At 39.7% G+C, this 23397-nt stretch overlaps 1 protein-coding gene across 5 annotated transcripts in view; it reads left to right on the top strand.

Moving 5' to 3' along the window:
* Positions 1 to 1517: 1517 nt before the first annotated feature.
* dscama (Down syndrome cell adhesion molecule a) overlaps positions 1518 to 23397 on the top strand; it is a 91251-nt gene continuing 69371 nt past the window's right edge. For all 5 annotated transcript variants that reach the window (XM_030438480.1, XM_030438483.1, XM_030438479.1 and 2 more), the window contains exon 1: positions 1518 to 1717. In XM_030438480.1, the coding sequence (XP_030294340.1) occupies positions 1675 to 1717 (43 nt within the window). In that variant the 5' untranslated portion in view covers positions 1518 to 1674. The remainder of the gene's footprint in view (positions 1718 to 23397) is intronic.

The raw sequence follows: 23397 nt of genomic DNA, 5'->3' as shown, positions 1-23397 counted from the left end.
GTCTACAGTTGACATTTTCAGGTTCATTGTTCATTATGTATTGATATGGAGGTCACACATTATCATTTCAAATAAAATGTATTAACACTATCAAGTCTTTAGCATGGTGTATGTTTGCCTTTGTTTTCACATATAAATCCACAGCCTCCTCCTCCTCCTCTTGTCTGTCTTGAACGGAGGTGAACTCATGCAGGGGGCTGTGGATGCCTGACATGGCCGCCGTTTGATGCCCCCTGGTGCATTGGGGGGGTCGCTGCTTATATTTGTCAAGGTCAATTAATGAATGCAGGGGTAAGGCTGGCAGGATCCCCAAAACGCCCCCGGGGCTCATAAATTATCCAGAAAACACATTAAAAGACAGGATCTGATCTCCTCCAATTAAGATAATTTAGCTTTTTTTTCCACCTCACCAAATGCCTACATAGTATCCAGTCAGGTGTAGCCTACATCACTCCCTCTCCCTCCCTCTCTCCCTCCCACCCCTCAGCATCCATCCTCCAGCCTGCTACACCACAGCAGTGTCGGCAAACCCTAGAAGGATGTCCTGCATGGGCTAATTCTCTCCTGCTTATGTTAATGTGCAGTTTTCCTTCTCTGAGTGGGACACCGTGATCCGTCTTCTCTGTGATAAAACAAAAGAGTTGTTTTTCTTTTTTCTTCTTCTTCTTTTTAAAGGCTCTGTCTGAGGTTCAGCTGTGCACCCCCTCACTCCCCCCACCCCACCCCTGCACCTTTAAGGCAATGGAGAGGGAGAACAGCGGCTGCGGAGAAGGAGGCGAGGGTTTATTCCACAGTGCTCTGAGGCAGGGCAGGTTTTAAGCGCAGGGACTAGTGTGCGCAGTTTGTGTGTGCGGCTGCGGGGGGAAGATGCGTGTGCTTGTTGCTCGCCGGACGGAGAGAGGCGGCGAAGAGAGAATGAGTTTCCAGCGCAGCTAACAATCAACTCCATGCGCTCTTTAATCCTCTACAAAAATCCAACTTTTACGCATTTTTTTCCCATACACCTGAGATGACACGTCTGGCTGTTCTCAGTGCATAGACTTCTAATTTATTTATTTATTTATTATTTATTGATTATTTTCTTTATTCCGATTTTGGAGTCTTTTTGTTTTTTTCTGTTTTTTGTTTTAATTGTTTAACCGTGGAGTTGGGTGTGCGCATAGGCAGTTTGTCCTATGCGTCTCCAGCCTCTGACTCAGCAGCAGCAGCGGCAGCAGCAGCAGCAGCAGCGGCACAGCTCACCTGGACCGGAGCGCACCGAGCCGAGCTCCCTCATGTTCCACGCAGAGCAGCGCTCCGACACGGGGGGACGACTGCACTGAGGCCCCGCGCGGTGCGGTGCGGTCAGTCCAAAAAAAGGGGAGACGCACAGTTGTGGATCACATACTATCTCCCGCCGTACCAGGAGACAATCAGCAGCAGGAAGAAGCTCAAACCTCCTCCTCTTCATCTTCTTCCAAACGTGAAGGATTGAGAGAAAGAGAGGGAGAAAGAGAGAGAGAGAGAGAGAGAGAGGGGAGAGAGAGAGAGAGAGAGAGAGAGAGATTTGCAAGCTCCCTTTTTCTTTCATTGCAATTGACTTGTTGAAGAAATAAAAGGAAGAAATAACAAGAAGAAAGAGTGCAAGGAGAGAAGAAGAAAAAGCATAAGCTTGGATATTGAACGGAGCGGGGCATGTGGATATTGGCTCTCATCTTTTCCCAGTGCATCTTGAATGGTAGGTGATGCATTTGTGCACGTTAAACTTCAAGTTTATGTTAATTGTACCGCCCGGCTCAGTGCAAAAACAATATGCCAGATAGTCTGCAAGCGTTTTGACAGTGAGGATGTGTTTTGTTCAGGAAAATTGATCAGAAGAACAGGCTGTTGCTATGTCCTGACACAGGCGGTGGGTTTCTCTATTTTCTTTTTTTTTTCTTTCTTTCTTTTTTTTGTTGGGGGGTTATCAACATTTACCTTTATAGAGTTTTAAGTATAAGAACGTTTAACCACTCAAGTACTGTCAACATTTAAGATCACCGTTTTATCAAATAGAGAGAGGGACCAAGACAGAGAAAGAGAGGAGAAATGTAGGTTGAGTGATAGGTGCAGCCGGTGCTGCATGAGGAACAAGGCATTTTAATGTTGTTTTTATTTCACTTTGTGTGCAATTTTTTTTTAATGAAATACAAGGCTTAAAATAAAATATGAAGATTCATTAATTTCATTCTCAGGTTATACATTAAGATTATTTAGTTTCTCTCATCCAGCTGCATTGGGCCTCAGTCTGGGTACATTTTCCTACATCGTTTTTAGACACTTAATCTGCATATTTCCAGATTTCAATCACTTTTTCACATATGTGGGTTATGAAAAAACATATTTAAGTGAATAATTTTGTTGTAACATATTTGCATATTTGCATGGTGTATTCACCATTTGTTTAAATCTCAAACCTTCTTTTGTAATTGCACTTAAACAGAGCAATTATTTGCTTAATGAAACTAGAATAATTTCTATATAGTCACTAAAATTAATTTAGAAATCCACTCTTCATGCAAGACGTATGCTGAGGAAAAATGTAATATATTGACTTGTATGATACAGTATAAGTAAATGTGTTTTGATATTTTACTAGCAAATTAAATCACTTGCACATATGATTGCATGTTTGTATGCTTTCTTTTAATTCAATCGAGCAATTTCTTGAAAAAGGATTAAATAGGACTGCTGTGCTTTTTTCTGGCATTGCACCCGCCATATTAGAAGCACAGACGTGGAGTCATTTTGGATTGGGAAAAAAAAAAAGAGACAAGCCCTTATCACCCTTGCCCAAGTGCATGTCTTGCAAAATGCTTCCAGATTCTGTTTTGTTCGCAGTGAATTCCTCAAAAGATAGGTTTGATAAGTGCCAATTGTGTTTGATTTTGGACTAAAGGTGACTGATTTTTACAGCGAATACAAGAAGGGTGTGTAAGGAAGGGGGGGCAATGGGGAGGACAAGGGGCTGTGGGGTAGGGGGTGGGATGTGCGTTTGTTGGGGGGCAGAAATCGGCTCGCAAGAAAATTTGGGTATTTAGAGGATCTTTTGAAAGGTTGATGGAGGGAAAGGGGTTAAAAAAAAATCCAAAGTGGACACAATGTAAACTGAGAGTGGTGGGCGATGCGTCAAGCAAAGATGACAGGAAAACCATTTTGTGGCCATGCTGAAGGGTTCAATGAAGGCAGTGGTTATTTATAGGAGAGAATGGAGTAAAAGCAGAGACGGTGTTGTAGCAAAGACTCCTTTCTGTAACGGAGGCAAGACAATTTCAGGAAACAGAGGACACTGATGTCAATTTCAGACCTCACTCAATGCTGTGCTAAAATCTCTGTTTGCTGAGCACAATCTCTTGCTTTGCTTTTGAATGGCTTTTTCAGTCTCTTTGGTCCAGGCAACAGCGTTGCAAAATGGCTGCTGCTAGAGACATCTACATGCAAACTTTGAATGGCAGCAACAGCACTTGTAGTTGTGATGAATGCTACGTTTGTGGTCACTGCTGATGCAGTGCCATTCATATGAACAGACTCGGTTCATTTGACACTGACTTTTTCTATTGATTCAAATATTTAAGTGTTGTTATTGTTGCAGAAATAAGATGTACTCAGAGTGCGTTTAGACAATCCTCTCTTTGTATGTTGCTTCTTTCCGTAGCATTGCTGAATTGACTGTAGGCAGAAAAAAAAGGGTCATGATTGTTCATCTTTAACAGTATTCAATTTGCTGCACATTTGTTTTCCCTGAACAGACCTGCAAAGATTAGTCTTAATGAGCATCTTCCATCAGAATCGTACATTTTGCTCCTCTTCTGGTCAGAGAGATGTTGCTTCCTGAAATAAAGGCTTTTAGGGCTCTGGTCCAGCACAGGCTGCTGAGGTGGTCTCTATGGAGACCTGGGTAATGAGTGTTGCTGCAGTGTGGGCTTTGGGCTTGAGCAACACTGCACTCTGTTCAGGTGACCCTGGCAATGCTTCCTTATAGATTTCAGCCTGTCACTCTTTCCTGATAATAGTTATGGGAGTCACATTTCATTTCAGCACTTGATTTGATTTAAATGCTTGATTGCTCAAATGCGTCAATTGATTTTTGTCAGTTGAGTTTATCCCTGTATGAGTGTTTATTTAAATATTCATATTTGCAATGCCTGTTAGTAGAATATATGTTTCAACAATTACAACTGCAGTTCAAGCTTTGCAGTGGTCATCTATGAATAGTATCAACCATACAAAGTCCATTTTGCACTGAATTGCCATTTGGCAATTTGAGGACACATTTGCAAGCTCATCTACAGTAGATACAAACAATTCACTGCTGTAGAGAGTAAAATCTGCTGTAGAGTTCACTTCGTCGGTGCTTGAGCTTTTAAAGTGCTCTTGCAGAAGTGTCTATTAAAATCTAAATGGAATGGGAACAACATATTCCAGTTATGAAGAGACAAAATTGGGGAAATGGCATAATGTTGTTTTTGCAAAGCTACGCCGGGGGTGGGGGGGGATCTGACACATGCTCAATTGGACACTAATAAGCTGTGTAAATATACAGCGAAGCTTCTCAATTGGCTCTTAGGATCACTCTGTGCATGTGTATTTTTAGCTTTCGGTTTAGGATGGCAAGGGGCTGCTGGAGAAAGGTTATCTCCACTTATTAAAACATAAGCATTTTTGTATGACTTTTCCAGACTTGATTGAAAAGGATTACATCAGGAGCCAAATGTACTTATTTTTTCCAGTTCAGATCATCATAGCAACAAATTGATTGATTGAAAACTGCCCCCAGCTCCTTCATGCTGAACAATGTTTCTGGAGGATTAAAGATACAAAACGCCCAAGCATCTGGATACCTGTCATCTGTAGTTAAACTGCTAATTTTAATCAGGACTGATGTGGGCATACTATTAACCCTGCTAGGTACAGAGATTATAATAAATCAAGCACAGAGAGCAGGGGTGGGTTTGCAATGAAAATATCACACATGCAGACATCATTCATTGGTGTGTACGCCAATGTCAGTATATCAACATTGCAACCTATCAAACAAACCATTGCTCAGCCACTAGTGTTGCAAGTGCACAGGAATCAATTATAGTACATATTACAGTATGATTATTATTTCTAGGAGACAGGGTTTGGGTAATCCAGTATTATATATTTCTTATTGCTAAAAGTGAAACATTAGTTTAGTCCTTAAGAGTAACTTGATAATTTGATTTTGTGCAGCAAGTTTGTTACTATTTTATTGATTTCGACCAATTATCTCCGGTCCAAACAGCACTGCTTAGAGGTCATATTAAGGCCAGTGGGAAACTAGGTCTTTGCAGACTGGTGTCTTTTGGTATACATCTGTCACTTCACATAGAGGCAGGATGGGTTGACAGAGTTACAGCAACACACATCAGCAAACAACAACTGAGCTCAGCTCCTCAGTCTCACATTAATATCAAAACAGCAGTCACCTAGATGTAAGCCACTGGAAATGCTGTGATTATTCTTTTAAGTAAGTAATACTTTTGTGTTGACATATTTCAGTTCTGACCAGAGCTTCTTTATTAACTGATACCACAGAATATTGATCACATAATGGTTTTTGACTATGGACTATGGTTTTCACTGTACTATTGTGTATTTATGAAAAGCCAGTTTTAAAACCTGATAACCTTATTACATATATATGGCATTTATGACATTTTAAACATTTTATAGTAAGTTCTCAAAAGATTTGTAACAAAGACTCATTATGTAGCATGTTTACTGATTCTTTGAATTTAGGTCACAGTATTAATTTTTTATTGAGTTTAGGTTTTAAAGTCAGGTTTAACATTGTTTTCTTTTCAACTTTCATGAAGCTTAATGTTAGAAGGTATAAGTGGCAGACATTTTTCATGGATTCACCAATCACACCAGGATTTGTCAGTGCCCTTGGGTCAATATTTTTGGTGTCTTGTCACTGTGTTTGCTTGCGCCTTAGCTTTGCTTCTGAGACGAGAGTAGACTCAAGCATATGTTAATGGATGCACATTGAACTGTTAAAGGTTTCATTTAACCCAGACCAGAAGGCTTAAGGAGATGATAGTGTGTAGTGAGGCAGAAAAAGAGGAGGAAGAGAGGGGGAACATAGAGTCATCTTGTGTTATGTTGTATCTAAAGCTCAAAGAATCATATGACATCAGCCTGGTTTTCCATGGAGAAACGGTGCTATTTTAGGCACTTTCTAATATACTAGACACTCATAATATTCGACACTGATTAAGACTTAACATTTTAATGGTACATCCAATAGAAGAATGACACAACTGGCATTTTGGGATTTTTTTCACAGTTATTGGGTCACAGTTGTTGTTTGTCTATAACTCATGAACTGTGGCTGACTTTGCATCCAAAGCCAGACATTTTGAAATACGACTGGGCAATATACATTATATCGTTCTTGATATGAGACTATTTGACTTCTTAGATTTTGCATATTGTGATATGTAAGAAGTAGATTTTCATTACAGTTAAGTAATTTTCTGAACTTACTAGACTGTTCTACTTGTTCAACTTGCTTACCCACTTCATCGTACCCAAATGAATGATGACTATTCATCCAAATCTTGTTATGTTAATGCTTTTTGGAAGAGATCGAGGTATTTGGTTAAAATATTGTGATATTTGACTTTGTTGCCCAGTCATAGCATTTATTAAGTGCTAATGTGCCAATATTATTCCTACAATATTGTCGCAATATCAATATCAAGGTATTTCAACAAAAATATTTTGATAATTGATTTTGTGGTTGAGCTGCAGCATTTATTTCAAAATATTGAGTTTTATTGACAAAGCCTAGAAAATATTGCAATGTTATTTTAAGGCCTTATCAACCAGCCTTTAATTGATATTTTCTGTTTGAATAAGGCTGTATTTGGCTTATACATCACTTCAATTAAGTCAGGTAGAAAGCTTATTGCTAGAATTCCTTTGACAGTTGGTGTCACATGCAAAATTGCATTTGCCATATGAATGTATAATAGCACAATGAGACAGAGATACAGTATTGGCAAGTAAACTATGTGAAAACAAGAATGGCACTCATTGAGCACATATCTATGCCAAGGCCAAACAGTCCCCTATATCTAATCCAATATCAAATTAAATATATTGGAATCTGCTAGATCATATCTTTTCATTAAATTGTATTCACTCACAGATACCAGCCACCTAAATACACTTTTTGTTAAGATCCTTGCAAGATCCATGATAAAAATGGATTTGTCTGTTTATCCAAATCCGCACAGGTCTATTCAGGGCCGAGACCCATCCGTCAACCAAGTTCTGTGGAAATCCGTTTTTTTCATAGTTTTTGTGTTATCCCTCCGATAAACCAACCAACCAACAGGCAAATGGACACAGGTGAAAACATGACCTCGTTGGCAGAGGTAACACTTGACCACAGTTTCTTGCATCAGTTAACTGGGCCGCCGACTTAACAAGATAACGATTAGTTATGTTGTTTGTGTCTGTATGATTTCACTGTAAAATAGGGCAGTAGGTTAATGCTGCGGCCATGCAGGTACAGCAAGAACTAATCCAGGTTGAGCTCAGGCTACTGTACAAGAAAAGGCCCCAGCCATTGCTCTTTGCTCATTGTCGAGTTTATAAATGATGTCTGACAAGACAGATAAGATGTGCCAACAGGCCACAGCAATTCGATTTTTCATTTGCAGAAACCAAAAAGCAGATGGTGACATTCTTTTATCAGACACATACAATGACATTTTTGGGCTAGTTGGCAGCTCTGGCTCTGCTAAGATGATATACAGCCTTTATCATCGCAGACTTTTATTTACGTATTTCCCTTTTTTATGACCGTGGCCCCTTCTGAGATCATGGTAACTGCAGTCAGAATAGAGTCATAATAGAGTTGATGAGACTTGTTGTGCTAACAGAAGTCAGAACAGAGATCTGCTCAGCTGGTGTTGTCAAAAATAATGATGAGAGGAGGATTACTCTAAAGCTGTCTCCACATTATGCACCAAGTTCATTTACAACTAGTTTGCAATAATAATGTCTATTTTCCCGGCAACATGTAATCAGAAGCAGGTTGACCTTCATAAAGTGCTGCAAAAGTCAGCAGTGACTTAAATATTTAAACCAGAGTGTATTTTCCCCTTGATCTTACCAATTGATTTTAGTTGTACAAACTCTTATATTGCTTTAGTTGCCTCGAGTAGAATTTTTTGGAAATAGAATATTGAGAAATCGTGGTGCTTTGGCAAATTGTTATATTGTCAACAGATCTGCAAAATACGTTGCAGTTGACATTTTACAAATGTTCAATGTTCTCTGAACTGTGCAAAGTGTGCAAAGTACTGTAGACACACATAGAAAAGTTTGGTCACGTGGGTGATGGAGTGGTTGCCAAACAACCGCTACAGGGAGTCACTTGATGTCCTTGGATATTGATACCTGTATGTCTAATTTGTGACAGTTTATTACTGTTAATGTATATCTCTGAGTAGAAAAGAAAGAAGTGGGAAATGCACTGACAGAGACCCCAACTCTGTTCTTTATATTTAAAACTACTAGATGTACAGTAAGATTGGGCTTCACTTGTGATAGTGGAGAGGCGCCCTCAATCAACATCAAACATGAAATGTGTCGAAATGTTTTTATGTAAGTGATATTATTCATTTTGTAAATTACTTCTAATAAAGCAAATATGTGTTCTAGTAAATATGACTTAATACTTGTTCCTCAACCACAAATATAAGACCAATTAAAACCAATATCAATAGATTAACCCACATTTTTCTTCCCCGTGTTTCCAATTCATAATACACTGGCCTGGCTTAAGTCATAGATTGTATAGAATGTGATTTAGATTCTTAATGTGGATATTCAATTAATACTAGCCCTGAGATCTACAATATGTGGCCACAAGCCATTTTTCCCTCTGTGTTAGTCGGACATATGACTGGTAAACTCAATGAATTCAACAATCATGAACAACTAAATTTTAATTATATGGGTGGTAAACAAGGAGAAAAAGGCATTAATCAAGATATGTACAATGTAATTAGTGAAAGCACAAAACATATTGAACCTGAGCCTCTGAAGTGGCCAGGTCCTTCTGCTGCAGTCTTTGTAACAAAATAGGAAGAAATGACTGCTACAGTAACAAAAACACTGGTATGAATAAATACCCATAATATGCTGCTCTACAAGAGTTTGGCTTCTTTAGATAGAAGAGAAAAAACAGGAATAAAGTAAGAATATAAATGAACAATCATCTTTCATGATATTATTAACATAGTAAGAATATATTATTTATTTTTTTTATAAAGAAAAAGCATAAAAGCACTTCAAAAAATTGTAATATCTGGACCTCACTGGCAATTTCTTCCCCTGTGGCTGACTATTGGACGTATTCATTAGGCGTAACCAAGCTGTGCTGATTAGCATTCAAAATCCTGCTCTGTTCCTGTAGCACGAAATTTGTAACATTCTCAAACATTCAGGCAAATGTTTCATTAAAGTGTTGCTAGCCCCCAGCTCCATTCCGCTCCAGTCTCCACTCTATCAGGCCTTCCCCAGAAGTGATTATGCTAATTGCTGTTTGATCAGATGATTAAATTATAATTTGATTAATCCCAGGCACTAAACGCTCTGAATACGTTGATATGTATTTTGCTGCCTGGCAGTGTTTGCAGAGCCCCCTTGTCACCAGGCAGGCTGTCTGAGGCACACAGTCCAGGTATGAAGGACAGGGAGAGATGTATGTAAGGCTGCATTGGTACATTGTTATGAACATGAACACAACACTGTTTTTGATGTACTGTGGTCTAGTAATCACTGAAAACATGATGATTAATATAGGATCAGCCTTGTCCGTGTGCAGATTGAGTGCAGCTCTAATGCAGATCGCTGCCATTTTCTCAGCCATTGCCTGTCTTTGTTACTCTCAATTGACCGTGTATCCATCAGGGTGATTTATGATTGTGCTGTATAGACAGACTCCTGTAGGACTAAATAATGAGGGTCCTATATTATATGCCCTCTATAGGATTCAGTGTCAGCCTGGCATCACAAGGGGTATCACTGCTATGACTATGCTTCTTGATTGAAGGTCAATTTAAGAGTTGAAGTGATCTGATGCAAAAAAGTTCCATATTTCTAAAAATCATCCACAGATCCACATAATAGACTGGCTCACCATGCGTTTGCATAGCAGCAATAAGGGAGGACTCGTGCAGTGGGGTTACTGAAGATGAAATACTCTCGCCTTTGAGGCAAATGGAGGGCTGTTGAGGGGAGGAGGTGGGGTAGGGATGGAGGGAGTTAGTGTTGGTGGGTGGGGGTAATATTTTTCTGAGGCACAAGAGGATGGCTGTGAGCGGAAAGGCAACGATGTCTAGTCATCTGACCCACAATCCCATTTAACCCCAGGACTTTGATTTGCCCTCCACTGTCAACTGCCAGCTTATTTCGCCTCTTTGTTTCTCTCCTGCAAAAATGGCTTTTGTTTTCAGCACCCTGAGATGATGCAAAACAACATAGCAATAAGGCAAAATTCCTTCCTGTTGTAGCTTATAACAGATCTAGTGAGAGAAAAGTATTACAAAATAGCTAAGGTTTTATTGTGATAAGTGATTTAGACAAAGCTATATTCAGTTTATCCTTTGTGATGCAATGAAACTGTAAGATATCTTGTTTAATTACTTGCTAGTGCATTGCAAGTAAAACACCACAATTATCTAGATTTAAGCAAATCTATTCTAAGTTCATCTCTATAAGGCCTGTAAAATGTAAGTAATGCATGCAACAATTAAGGGAACATACTTGTTCTTGTAGGGCTGGGCCATATAACACTATATATTGTCTAAGATTTTGGCGATCGTAATATCATGAGTTAAGTTTAAAAAAAGCTGCATGACAGCAAAGTGATTCTTCTGAACTTACCAGACTGTTCTACTTGTTCTGATACTCGCCTTTAACCACTTAGTCATTATATCCACATTACTGATGGGTATTTATGAAAAATCACATTTTGATCATATTTTGGAAAGAAAAAGAATGTCTTCTAGATATCCAAATGGACTATTTATACTGTACAGTACAGCATCTCATTGCTTCCCCAATGTGAATTACTGGTTCATAACCCAAAACAAGGCCCTAGGAACCTGATATATGTGTGTTTGTTATGTAAACAGAGTCTTCATATCCTGCTCACTTGTGTCAGTGGAATGGTGCCTTTCATGAAGCATTTGGCTGATCCAATGGTGCAGCTGCACTGATTGGACAGAAATATGAGGGAGAGCATTGCTTTCTCTTTGTTTGTTTTGGAATTCATTAGATGCACTTTTACCAGCTAACTGTGTTTTTCAGTTCATCAACATCATTTTGTCTAAATGGTTGGGTACAGATACAGGTACAGTATACAGATAATTTACCTTTTTTACAAGTATGAGTATCACTGAGTAAAATATCTCTATATCAATAGTTGTGATGCAGGAAAAACCATCATTGAGTATCAGTCTGAATTTTTTGAGGTTCATTAGAGAATTGTTCTGTATATAGTCCTGTCACCCTTGTGAACAAAAACAAATCTGAAGCTAAAGCTTATTTCTGATGCTCTTCTGTAAAAAGTTTTCTTATAAATAATAATATAGCAACTTCTGATCAACAAATATAAATTTGTGGGTTTAATTAACAACTTCTCACCAGTCCCGTCCTTCCACTTACAGTACCACCTACTTCTGGTTCAAAACCTGACCTCTCTGAATGTAATAAGGATACAGCTAATTACGTTGGTTGAAGAGATACAGATAATGGTGTGCTCACTCATCCTTAGTAAATGGACACACATCTGGCAGAAATTGACGTACCGTCTGTGTGTTAAATGGATACTTTGTGTAAAAACAAGTTAAATCAACCAATAGCAGACAGAATATATCCGGACTGTCTGAACAGTAAGCATTTTAAAGCCATACTTTTGCCCTGTGGTTTGCTCATGTTGCATTTAAGCTCCCAGTCATTCATGTCAACATGTTTAGTCACCACTCGCCTTCAGTCATATGTCAAACCTAGTCAAATTTATTTAAAAAGAATAGGTTAGTCATCATAACGTTATAACATTTTTCATACATGATCACATTAGCAGAATGCAGAATGACATAAACTCTGATCAGATTTGTACTTTGTATTGTAATTATTCTACTCTCATGCATATACATATATACATGTGTATATACATATATATATATATATATATATATATATGTATATATATATATATATATATATATATATATATATATATATATATATATATATATATATATATATATATATATATATATATATATATAGGCTCCTGTGCTGTGCTGTGCTCTAGTATAATATGTAAATGATCTTCCAGCTTTCAGCCTTACTACTTCAGCTAATCTCCTCATTCATCCCTTCCAGCTGGGTTTAATGTCCTCCCTCTCAGCTCACCTGAGATCCACCTCCCTGCTCCCTCTCTCCGTCTATCAGCTCAGTCAGAGTTGCACTTGACAGTATAGCAAGCAAAGGTGGGAGGAATTTTACTGAAATAGGAATAATGCCTCTCCTCCACCCTCTAAAGCATGCACAGTGTATATTGTGCCCGGATATATTGCATGCAAATTTGAGTCAAGTACTGTAGAACTGCTCAGGCAAGAAAGTCAATAACTATCAGCTCTAACTAAAACGGCTCTTACTAAAAATATACTTCAGCACTTTGTTGAATGACAAGACAAGAACTCAAATTTTACATCACGCAAAATTCAACACCACCTACATTTTGTTCATGTTAACATGTTTGTGTTAAGACAGCTAATCCTTCACTGATGTGAGTGACTGATGCTATTGTTCTTTCATAACTATGATTTTTAATTATGTTAAAGCAGAAGGAAACACTGAAAAATGCTCAAACCAAATGAATAGTTTACACATACTGGAAATATGCTTCATGATTTTTTGCATGGGACTGCTGTGGATAAGAGAATTGATACATATTTCTTTCTGTATGGTGAATATGAAGATGCTGCTAGCAGCCAGTTATCTTAGCTTAGCACAAACACTGAAACAGGGTAAAACTGTCTGATTTTGCCACATGAGTAGTTTTTTATTTATTTTTTTACCTCAGCCTGAGTAATTTAAGATTATAGTCCCATGGACAAGAAAACAGGCATACATGGCTATTGTATGGGTTTGAATTGGCTAATACAGTATATTGTATGAGCAACCTACTGTGGCTCCAGAGCTCTGGGATGTAACCAGCGTCTACATCAAGCTCTGATTCACACTTTGATATTCATGTGGAATGATATTAGAAGTTGCTGTGTTGGATACATCCTGTCATTTCAATGTTGTGTCATTTAGGAAGGCTAATGGAGCATTATGAATGTCTCATATGGTTGTTTTTACCTCTTTCGCTTCTAGAGTTTGTTTACTTACTCACAGGAATTTCTCCTCTGCACTTCTTAGTCATCTCACTCTTTAATTTCCGTCTCTCCCCTGTGTCAGTCATTTTGCAGTATTTGTCCATTTCCACCTTGATGATGTAACTGATTAAGGTCTTCAAAGTACCCAGTACATGGGAACTCCCTCCTCTGCTGTTGGCGCTCATGTAAATGAGTGTTCATATGCATCAACTAACCCACTTCACAGTGACTCTCGTCTCACCCTCCAGAGAGTTGACATCAGAGGAGGGTATCATTGTTTTACATAGCGGCTGCGTGGCACTGAGCGCACCCCTCAACATTATTCATGAGGGCAAAATGGGAGCCGGTGATTTGGGAGAGTGAGGGGACCCTGTTCTCGATCTGCATCTCGGATCAGCGCGGCACTTCTCTTTACCGCCTATTGTGTAAACCCCTCGGGCAGGAGAGGAGGGGGTGGAGGTTGTGGGGAGGGGGGGGGGGGGGGGGGACCTTGGATGCTTACTCACTGTCATCATGAGGCCGCCCTGTCCTCCACCCCATCTCCACCCCTCCCTATCCCTCCCCCTTTTGCACTCCCCCACCCCCCCACTCTTTCCCTCCCTAGGCGGTCTCTGCAGAGCCCTGCCTTAATTACCTGCATTGCCTGCCATGAGCTGTCAGTGTGGCTCAATGCTTGTTTGCCCCAGTAGAGTTGCCCTAATGTCTTGATGCCCGGGTGCCCACTATAGCACCACAGAGATCCCTGACCTGGTGAGAGCCACACTGTGGCTGAGAGCCAATTGGACTGTAATGTTTAAATACATTGGCGGCCTTGGGCAGAGGAGACATGTTGTGGCTAATAGCTAATTCAATGTGATAAAATCATTGGAGAAAGGGTGAATATCGGGCTGTTGTTGCAGGAAGCCAAGCAGTCAACCAGGACATTATGAAATAATGTGAAGCATCAGTGAGTTTTTTATCATTTCAGCAAGAAAACAAGAGACTCGTGACCACATTCATCTGAGGTTGATTAATGGTGTTTGGTTGAGGTAAACACAGGCCCAGCAAAAAGCCCCTGACACATCAGTGGGCTAATGCACAGGCTAATGCATAGGCCTATTTATGTTGTGTGTTAGTGGGATCTGTATTGATCAGACATTTACTTAAATAAATTGCCTGGGTGATTTGAAAGTAACCACTGATGGGCATTGTCAGAGTGGAGGTTCAGGGCTCCTACTAAACATGTTATAGAAAAACTAAAAGGTTTGTGTGTTTAATCCTTGAGAATATCGTTGAGACTCTTTGCAACTGGTGCTTCTTCAAACCAGTGTCTTGATGTTTGATTTTGACAAACTTAAAATATATTTAAAAGATGTATTCTCTGCAATGGTGGAGGCCAAAACATTACTGGCTGCACTGACTGCTCATTGTCTCACCTGTCAACCAAGCCCATGTCAGCCTCCATGTTCGTGGGCTCCTAGACATTTAACGCTCATCCCCCCACATCCCTCTGACACGCCCGCTTGCACTCTCCTTGACCGAAGTGTGTCTGGTGCCCTTGAGCTCCAAACACAGTAGCAGAGGCTTCACTATGGGAGTATTGCATTAAGAGTCACCTGCAATCTATGTTTAGAGGCTTCAGCAGGGCCTGCCACCAATAGGTGCTGACATCTGGAGCTGTGCCAAGCATTATTTCACACAGTGAGAAGAAGGGACCCACCTCAGTAACCCAACAGGACCCCTCTTCCTGCCCCTTCTCTAAGCTAAGACAGAAACACAGAAGAAAGTGTCCATCTATTATACATGTGTGTGATTCATAATTGAACGATATCACTTTTTCCTCTTTGTGGTTTTGGCTCATGGAAAACTGATGTCGATTAAGACGGGCTGCAGCACAGGCGGGCATATGGTGACTGTTAGTGAGAGCATGTGTGTGTGCGTGTATGTGTGTGTATGTGTATGTGTGTGGGCATGATAGGCATAGGAGTGCGTTGGTGTTCAGCAGAATATTGTGCTGGTATGTCTGTGATGCCAAAGCCATATCAAGAAGACTGAGATAGGAGGACTGTAAGGATTTGTACAATTTGTACTTTTGAGGATTGAGATGTGAAAATAAGGATGCAACAACGTTTTTTTTTATTTTTTATCCTAAATCTCTTCAGTGTGCCATGTGAGGACAGGACACAAGAATTAACTTTCAGAAGCGTTCCAATCACACTATTCAGGTCTATTCAATATGTAGTTGCAACATCTAATGAAGATAATTCATTTTAAAGTAAGATTCAGAGAACCAGTGCTATCACCAGAGACAGAAATCCTTTGAGATGTGGACCAAAGCATTGCAGACTGCAGCCTTAATCTGCCAACCAAGCTGACGGCTGACCGACTATCGATAGGGTCCACATAAATCTTTCATCTCCCGTTTCAAGATTCAGCCTGCTCTTGTTTTGATCTTACTCCTGTGTTCCCAGAATTATCAATAGATCCTCAAAAGCGCCGCTTCCTTCAACAATGCGTTACATATCAGTGAGATGCGCATTTGTATGTGTTACATCTTACTATTTTATGACAACCGTTAATGAGATTATTATTTAACGGTGCTGTACACAAACACACTTGATGACAGCCAACAGCCACCCACATACTGTCTCCTTTGCTTGCATGCAAGCATTATGATAAATTGGGCTGGTTTGTCTTGGGATATTAATTTACAACTGAACATTCAAATAATATCCCCCAAAAATACAAATTATGTTTATGTAATTTCTGCTTTATGAGATAATTCTCAGTCAAGAGTCAGAGGAAATATACTGCAAGGAGTTTCAACCATTAAACTGATTTGAATGAGTTATTGGACAAGTTGTACAAGCAGAGTAACATATGATGAAGTAGGATTTTTTTTTTTTTTTTTATGAAATCCTGTGGCCAAGCAATTGTTATTTACTCTTTAAACAGGACACATCATTGTGTATTTGTTTTGTTCGTCCAGCATTTAGATTTTAGGCTGCACTGCTTTTCAGTTGCAGGGACTTGTGAAGGTTCATTGGATGATAAATACACATCAGCAGAGACAGTCAGTGGGAAGCTGGGTGCAGGGTGAAACCCAAAACTCCTCTCTAGCTCTCTCCCTTCACATGCTTTGTTTTTTGCACCTGCATCCTCGTGTTAAGGTGGAGTAAGTCAGAATGTGAGAGACAGGGTCAGAGGAGCGTGAAGGAGAGTTGAAGGTTAGAAAGGAATATAGCCAGACGGAGCTGAGTGGGAAATGGTGGCGTGGAGGAAAAGTATGAAGAGAAAAGGAATACGTCTTTATTTGAAGGTGATGGTGGGATACAACAGAGTTGGAGCATCCCTTTGACCTCTGTCATGGCACCTATTTTCTTTACATTCTGTCTTGGTCTCTCTCTGTTAATAGATGTCTGCATGTTACCGTTGGAGTGCTTTTCAGCTTTCCCGCCTGCCCACTCAACCCCCACCCTCACTGTTTTCCTTGGCACTGCACTGAAAAATAAATGCACTCCAACTGTATGTATCTGAACTATTGGGATCTAGCAGGGTTTTGCATCCATCAGGCTTTCTCCTCTTAAGGAGTCAACCACCTAGAAATGGGTGGTGGTGGTGGAAATGGGGGTGGTGGGGGTCTCAATTTTTCATGAGTTGGTGCAAAGCGGATTGAGACAAAAGCAGTTATGAGGCAGCCTCTCTTCTTCACTCAGTCACCTTTCAAACACACTCAGACCAGAGGCTGCATGATGGCCGTTTGCCTCATTTACAGAGTGTCAGCCACTGCAGCACCATCACGCTGCCTATAGAGATGTCCATGATGGATGATTACAAGTAAAATACAATGTACAGTACCAGGGATGTACATGAACATGGATACACAATTCCAGTATGAACAGATAATACCTTCTGAACTAAGACAAACAGCATCCACACAATGTAGTCTTATTTGTTTTCCTTCCCCCACTGACCTTTTTTCAAGAGTTGTTGGTCAGTGCAGGATGAAGCTTAACTGATGCAGTTCAGCTGTTTTTTTTTATCTCATTATCTAGTTTTTAAGAGTAGCACTGTAGTGACTTGACAGCAGACAAAGAACCTAGAGTGCATGCAAAATTACTAAAAGAGCCAATGAGTTTTGTTCTTGTTGTCTTCATTTTTACTTGAACCTCCTCTTATTGCATGCACAATATTATTTTGATTATGGGGAAAATAAAAATGGGAAATTTTCTGCTACTAACGTTTCAACTTTTGTTTTACACTGACATTACATTGATCTGGGCTTCCTTTTATTGTTCACGTTACCTGCAGTTCATAAAGAAAATTCATGCGGTATGACCCAATAACACACTCTTACCTAAAAGGGTCTTCTGAACTACAATATAATATTATAGTAATATGAAATACCAGAACTCGGCCAGGTACCAAACCTAGTTTTGTACATCATTATGAAAATCACAACCTGTGTCTAAAACATGTAAAATGCCATACACACATTAATGCTTTTATTTCAAGCGTCCACAGTTTTTGGCACCATATATGTTACATATTTGCATTAGATCTGTATGAACTAAGTAGGGCCTTTAGATCAGGGATACCTAATCTTTTTCCCTTGAAGAGATGGAACTAAAAACCTAGTTGTTGGCCCAGGCTATTAACAGATGCCAAACATTGGGAAATTTATATTATCAGCTATTTAATGGCATCAATGACATTTTTCCCAATAAATAGAGCAGATGATATGAGCCAAATTGATTAAATTGACTTAACAAGTGCAGTGTCTACACACACTGATACAGTACGGCTATTTGCAATACACTATGTTCTATAAGGGTTCAGAGAAGAGGTTGAAATTCTACAAGTTTTAACACAACAGAACTCATCAAAGCTATGAAATATCAAACCATCCATGTTTGCTCACTAGATCATAACCTTTTACCCTCAGGTGTGCATAAACAACAGGTTAGGAACGAGGCAAACAAGGATTCTCCATATTTTAAGAAAACTGTTTCCATAAAGAAATACTGGAAACAATGGTTTGTAATTGTAGAAAAAAATGAATCTACATTTTTTTGCAAGAAACATTAGGCTGGAAAAATGGAATCTTGGCCCGCCTCGGTCTGTGGGCCCCACATTGAGCAGCCTTGCTTCAGATTACACAGATGTCTCTTCCTTAAATAAATACAAATCAGATCCTTCATACTATAGTATGGAAACCTGAATAATACCTGAAACTACAAGGAGTCACACAGTGTCAAACAAATGGAATCCTCCTCACTGTGTTTGTGGTGAGTGGGTTTTCAATAAGGACCAGGGTATTTGGGAGATCATCATTAGAAATGTATGCTGAGGAAGAAATGTCTATTTTAGAGCTAAATAGAGTGACTTGTGAAAGAGTTGTCTGCTGATCAGTCAGACAGTTACAGTAGCTGCCTGCTATTCATAACAGATGCTGATGCTGAGATGTTTTATGATCATCTTGATGGCAGATTTTCCTACTTGAGAAAACCACTGACAAGCTGTTACTCTGTGTGATTACAAGGCCATAAATTAATCCTTGATAAGTTCTGCTGCATGTGTCATTATGGGTAGTGAGCCGTGTAAACTGTTTTATTTGAGCCTGTACCCCCATCTTTGCCTTTTCACTGCTGCTTGTTTCATATACAGTATAGTTTGTTCTGCATTAATGCAGCGATATTAGAGCCATTTTTTATGACAAACACATTTGTTTATCAGATGTGTCATAATAGTTATAACTAATCAGTCTTTATTGAGGTTGATGCAGTTGGTAGTATGCACCCATGCTTGGTATTCGCAACACAATTTAAATGAAGCTCACAAACTAATGATTGATTGGTGTAGAAGCAGCCAAGAGAGAAATCATACGGCTGTCCTAAACTATTTGTAAAAATCTAGACAAATCTGAGTAGAGTCATGTGATGGCAAAACAATAAAGCTAAAGTTTATGTATCTGCTTGTAAACTATGTAATAGGATAGACTGTCACACAGTACACAGAAAATACATACGCACTTGGAGGCAAAAACACGCATGTGTGTTGCCAGGCTTTATCAGCACACTTGTTTTTGAGGTCCTGATTGTTGTCAGGTTACTCATTTATTTGTTAAATGACACCTCAATGTTTGACTATGCATCCAAGCATCCAGACGATCAGTGTTTTGAGGCTAAACTGGCTGTCAGTAAAAATCCCTTACAATCGATGTATGCCTTGGCTCTTCTGCCTTTTCTTACCTCTCCTTGGATAAGAAACTACTGTCTTGTAGCTGTTGACAACTAAAGCCATTCGCCTTTCAACACCTCCAGGCCTGGCCCTCAGAGTACTGCATGTGTGAAGTGAGTGCAGCTAGAAATGTGCGGAAACATGTGTACACCGTGGTGTTTGTTTGTCGTAACAGGTTGAACGACCAGTGGGTGGAAGTGGCCGGTGATTTGAGCGCGCTCATTAGGAATTTATGAAGCGCTAAAATGTTTGGTCTCCGGGGAGGAGGGATTGGCAGCTGTCGCACAGGCAGGCAGGCTGGCGACAGGAGGGGAGAGCCCATGATAGAGACTGTAGAGATATAGTAGAGAAGACTGAAATATTAAAGTAGGTGACTGACACTGGCTTTTCACAGAATACCCCTGTTTACATTAGATTTAAAGGTCTACACCGTACGATTCTTTAACCATATAATTTTTTGTTCATTGTGGAATAATAATTTCCAGTTAGCTTTTTTTATTTGGTTTGCCCTACAGATTTACATACTAACGGAAAGTTGTTCAGCTCCACCACCACCAATAATTGGCAATAATGTTATTTCAGCAAGCATCAAACAAAAACACATTCCTAAAATCTAATTCCTCACATTGTCGTCATAGTACCAATCTGCTGTTATCCCTGTATGGTCTTATAAAGACAGAATTTACAGTACAAAATGTCACTGACCAACATGGGTAATATATCTATGTTAAGTGATGACAGAGAAGACTTAAAGCGTCGCCGTCATGCCAGACAAAAAGTGTCGATCCCAGAGTGCGACCTGACTGGCAGGAGAGTAATGGTGAACCGCTCCTCAAGCGTGCCTGTCAGGTCGCACTCGGGGATCGACACTTTTTGCCTGCCATGACAGCAACGCGCAGGAGGTGCAGCAGCTAACGTGAGTAGTTCAAAAACCTTCTTTTTCATAAACTCTGAGTACACAAATAATGTTCTCAATGCTCTTGTTCATGAGTAGAGACCCTATTGATACGAGCAAAGTTTTATGTTGTGTCGAGCTTCTTAGTGTTCTAAAAATAGCGATGCTAGCATGTCTTGCCCCATGCACTCCCGTTCAAAATTAACGTGCCCAAAACCGAAACTACGGTAAATCTTAAAAGTGGCTCTTTCGTCGTAATTATGCTTTCACACGAAGGTTTGACTCCTATTCAATCCCAAATAAAGCCTCGGTTGCTTTTTGGCGAGAGTTTCGCTTTAAAGGAGACATATCATCCTCATTATCAAGTTCATATTTTAATTTGGGTTACTACTAAAATCATTTTACTTGCTCTTAATGTTCAAAAGGCTCATCGATTTTCTCATACTGTCCGGTGCTGCAGCACTGTACTGTATTTCCCATCTGTTTTAACTCCTGTGTCTTTAAGGCCCGCCTTCAATACCCAGTGTGCTCTGACTGGACAGCTCACACACACCTGAGCCAGCATCACTAACAGCTGCACTAAATCAGAGTGCCAAACTAGCCACTGGGCATATATTATGCTAATGTATGACATGGTGATGTAGTTGGATTTCAAGAGGTCACAGAATTGAAGGTGGGGCTACTGATGAGGAGTTTTGGGCACTTCAGCAGCAGTGTTTTCTAAAACACTGCAAAGAAATAAAACGTGAGTTAACGCGAGTTAACTCCCCATCAGTAGTCAAATGAGCAGTGTACGTTTTTCCATTTTGTATGCGTGATTCAGATGTTATTACAGCTATAAACACTGAGCATCAAAGCCTTGATGAAAGTTATAGTGTTCAGCTTTTATTACAAGGAGAGGTGTTGATTCAATTTGGAGAAGATATTTTAATGACTGGAGTTTGTGCTGTTAAGTTTTATGATGTTATACTGAGATAGTTCTAATACTTTATCAACCCCATTTATGTCAGTGAGGATAGGCTAAATATAAATGTATTAGACTACATTAGTTTATGGGTTTTAAAAAACCCATAAACTGGCAACTGAGTGTACATTCACAGTGTATATAGTGTAACATAGCATATATCAGGCTAAGTTATGCCGTTTTGTCCTGTTCAACTTGCTGCATTTCTCTTCTTCCTTGTGTTTTCTCTATTTACAGCTCATCTTGTTATGTGGCATTTTGAAATAGAGAGTTTTTTTTGTTAGAAAATAAAGTTAGCATCACCCTGGTTCCCTCAACAAAATGCCCAAGGGACTGTTCAGTTGGAATTTGGATTATTGCATAAAATAAGCTCTGTGGTAAACACAGGTTTATGATGCTTACACATTTTGTTCAGCCAGATAATCCTCACAGATGAAAGCCACTTTTATGATTTTTGAAGTGTAAATTCCATCTCCAGAAGTGAAAAATTAATGTTTGGCTATAGACATCCAGGTCAAATCGGACAGAATATGGCCCACCCATCAAGTACTACAGCTTGATCCAAGGTGTTGTGCTGGAGGTCTCTGTGGGCACAACAGCCTCTGATTTCACGTTGTTTTGCCGGTCTGAGTCCCATTTCGTCCATTTACTTGTCCCGTGACCAGACATAAGCCAGGAGCAGCCTTAAACCAAACTGGATTAGCATGGCTCTTATTCCAACTCTCTCTCTCTCCCTGGAGCTGTCCAGCCAGTCAGGTTGGATGCTCGAAAGACGCCGGGGGTCATGATGGTCTGAAAGTTCGCTGCTCTTTGTCCAAAACGCTTTCTTTTCCGATGGTGATGACAGTATTTCTGCCATAAGCAGTAAAGGATAATCATATTAAGAGTACTGACTGACCTAGTTGATGTTGTAGAACAAAAGGTCAAAATCTTGTAAGCTTGACCTTTGACAGGCATTTACCTTAAAACCTGTTAAAAAAAGCAGAAGTTAACAAATATTACAGTGTTCTTTAGGTGAAGATGTTTTCCTCACCAGATTGTCTATTTGCATGTGTTTCCATTCCTTTTAGTTCCAGTGCGTTAAGCTCTCAGTTCCAACTAATACGTTAAAATAAGCAATGTAAGAAGTCTGCCTGAACAGTAGTTACAGTGCGTCTGTTGGATGTCACCATTCATTTGTACACACTTACTCTCTCTCTCTTATTGTGCAGAAACTGTCCAGATTATGCAGAAGGCAGATAGAGATATGACAGAAAGAGCCCTCGAAACTGCAGCTTTCTAATATTGTTTCATCCAGTCGGGGTTCTGCAGTTATCTCACATTATGATTGTTTATCTTCTCCCCAACTCAAATAACAGGAAAGACATTTAAAAGGCAGTGGATGTAAGAAACACGTCCTCCATCCTTCCTTGGGATTCAGCCAGTATACATATCCTGGCTTCATGCCAGCAGTGTGGGTTGTCCATTACAGCAACGACTTGCATTGTCAGTTTTTATCCAACACAGTAACTTACTACAGAGGAAGTGCATCACATTACACCGACTTGCTTCATTAGTTAAGGCGACTTGGAAACATTGTCTGCTGCACACTGTGGGGATGAACGTGACAAATTGACTGCATAGCGGCTTTTTGTGCTATTTTTTATTTGATGGTATCCAAATTGTAATTATGGAATCTGATTCTCAGTGAGTGTTGCAACAATATAATTGTTACAGTGATAGATAACTTATTTAGATCTGGGATTAAACAAGGCAACAGAAGCTATGACAGCTTTTAATTCGGATGAAAGCATAGATGCAAATGAGTTTGTCCAGAGAGAATGTATGGTTGTTTGGCTGTGTGACACGAAGACAGTAAA

Source organism: Sparus aurata, chromosome 13, assembly GCF_900880675.1.
Source record: "Sparus aurata chromosome 13, fSpaAur1.1, whole genome shotgun sequence".
NCBI classification, from domain to species: domain Eukaryota; kingdom Metazoa; phylum Chordata; class Actinopteri; order Spariformes; family Sparidae; genus Sparus; species Sparus aurata.
Note: the sequence above shows the minus strand (reverse complement) of the source record. Positions and strands in the feature narration are given on the sequence as shown.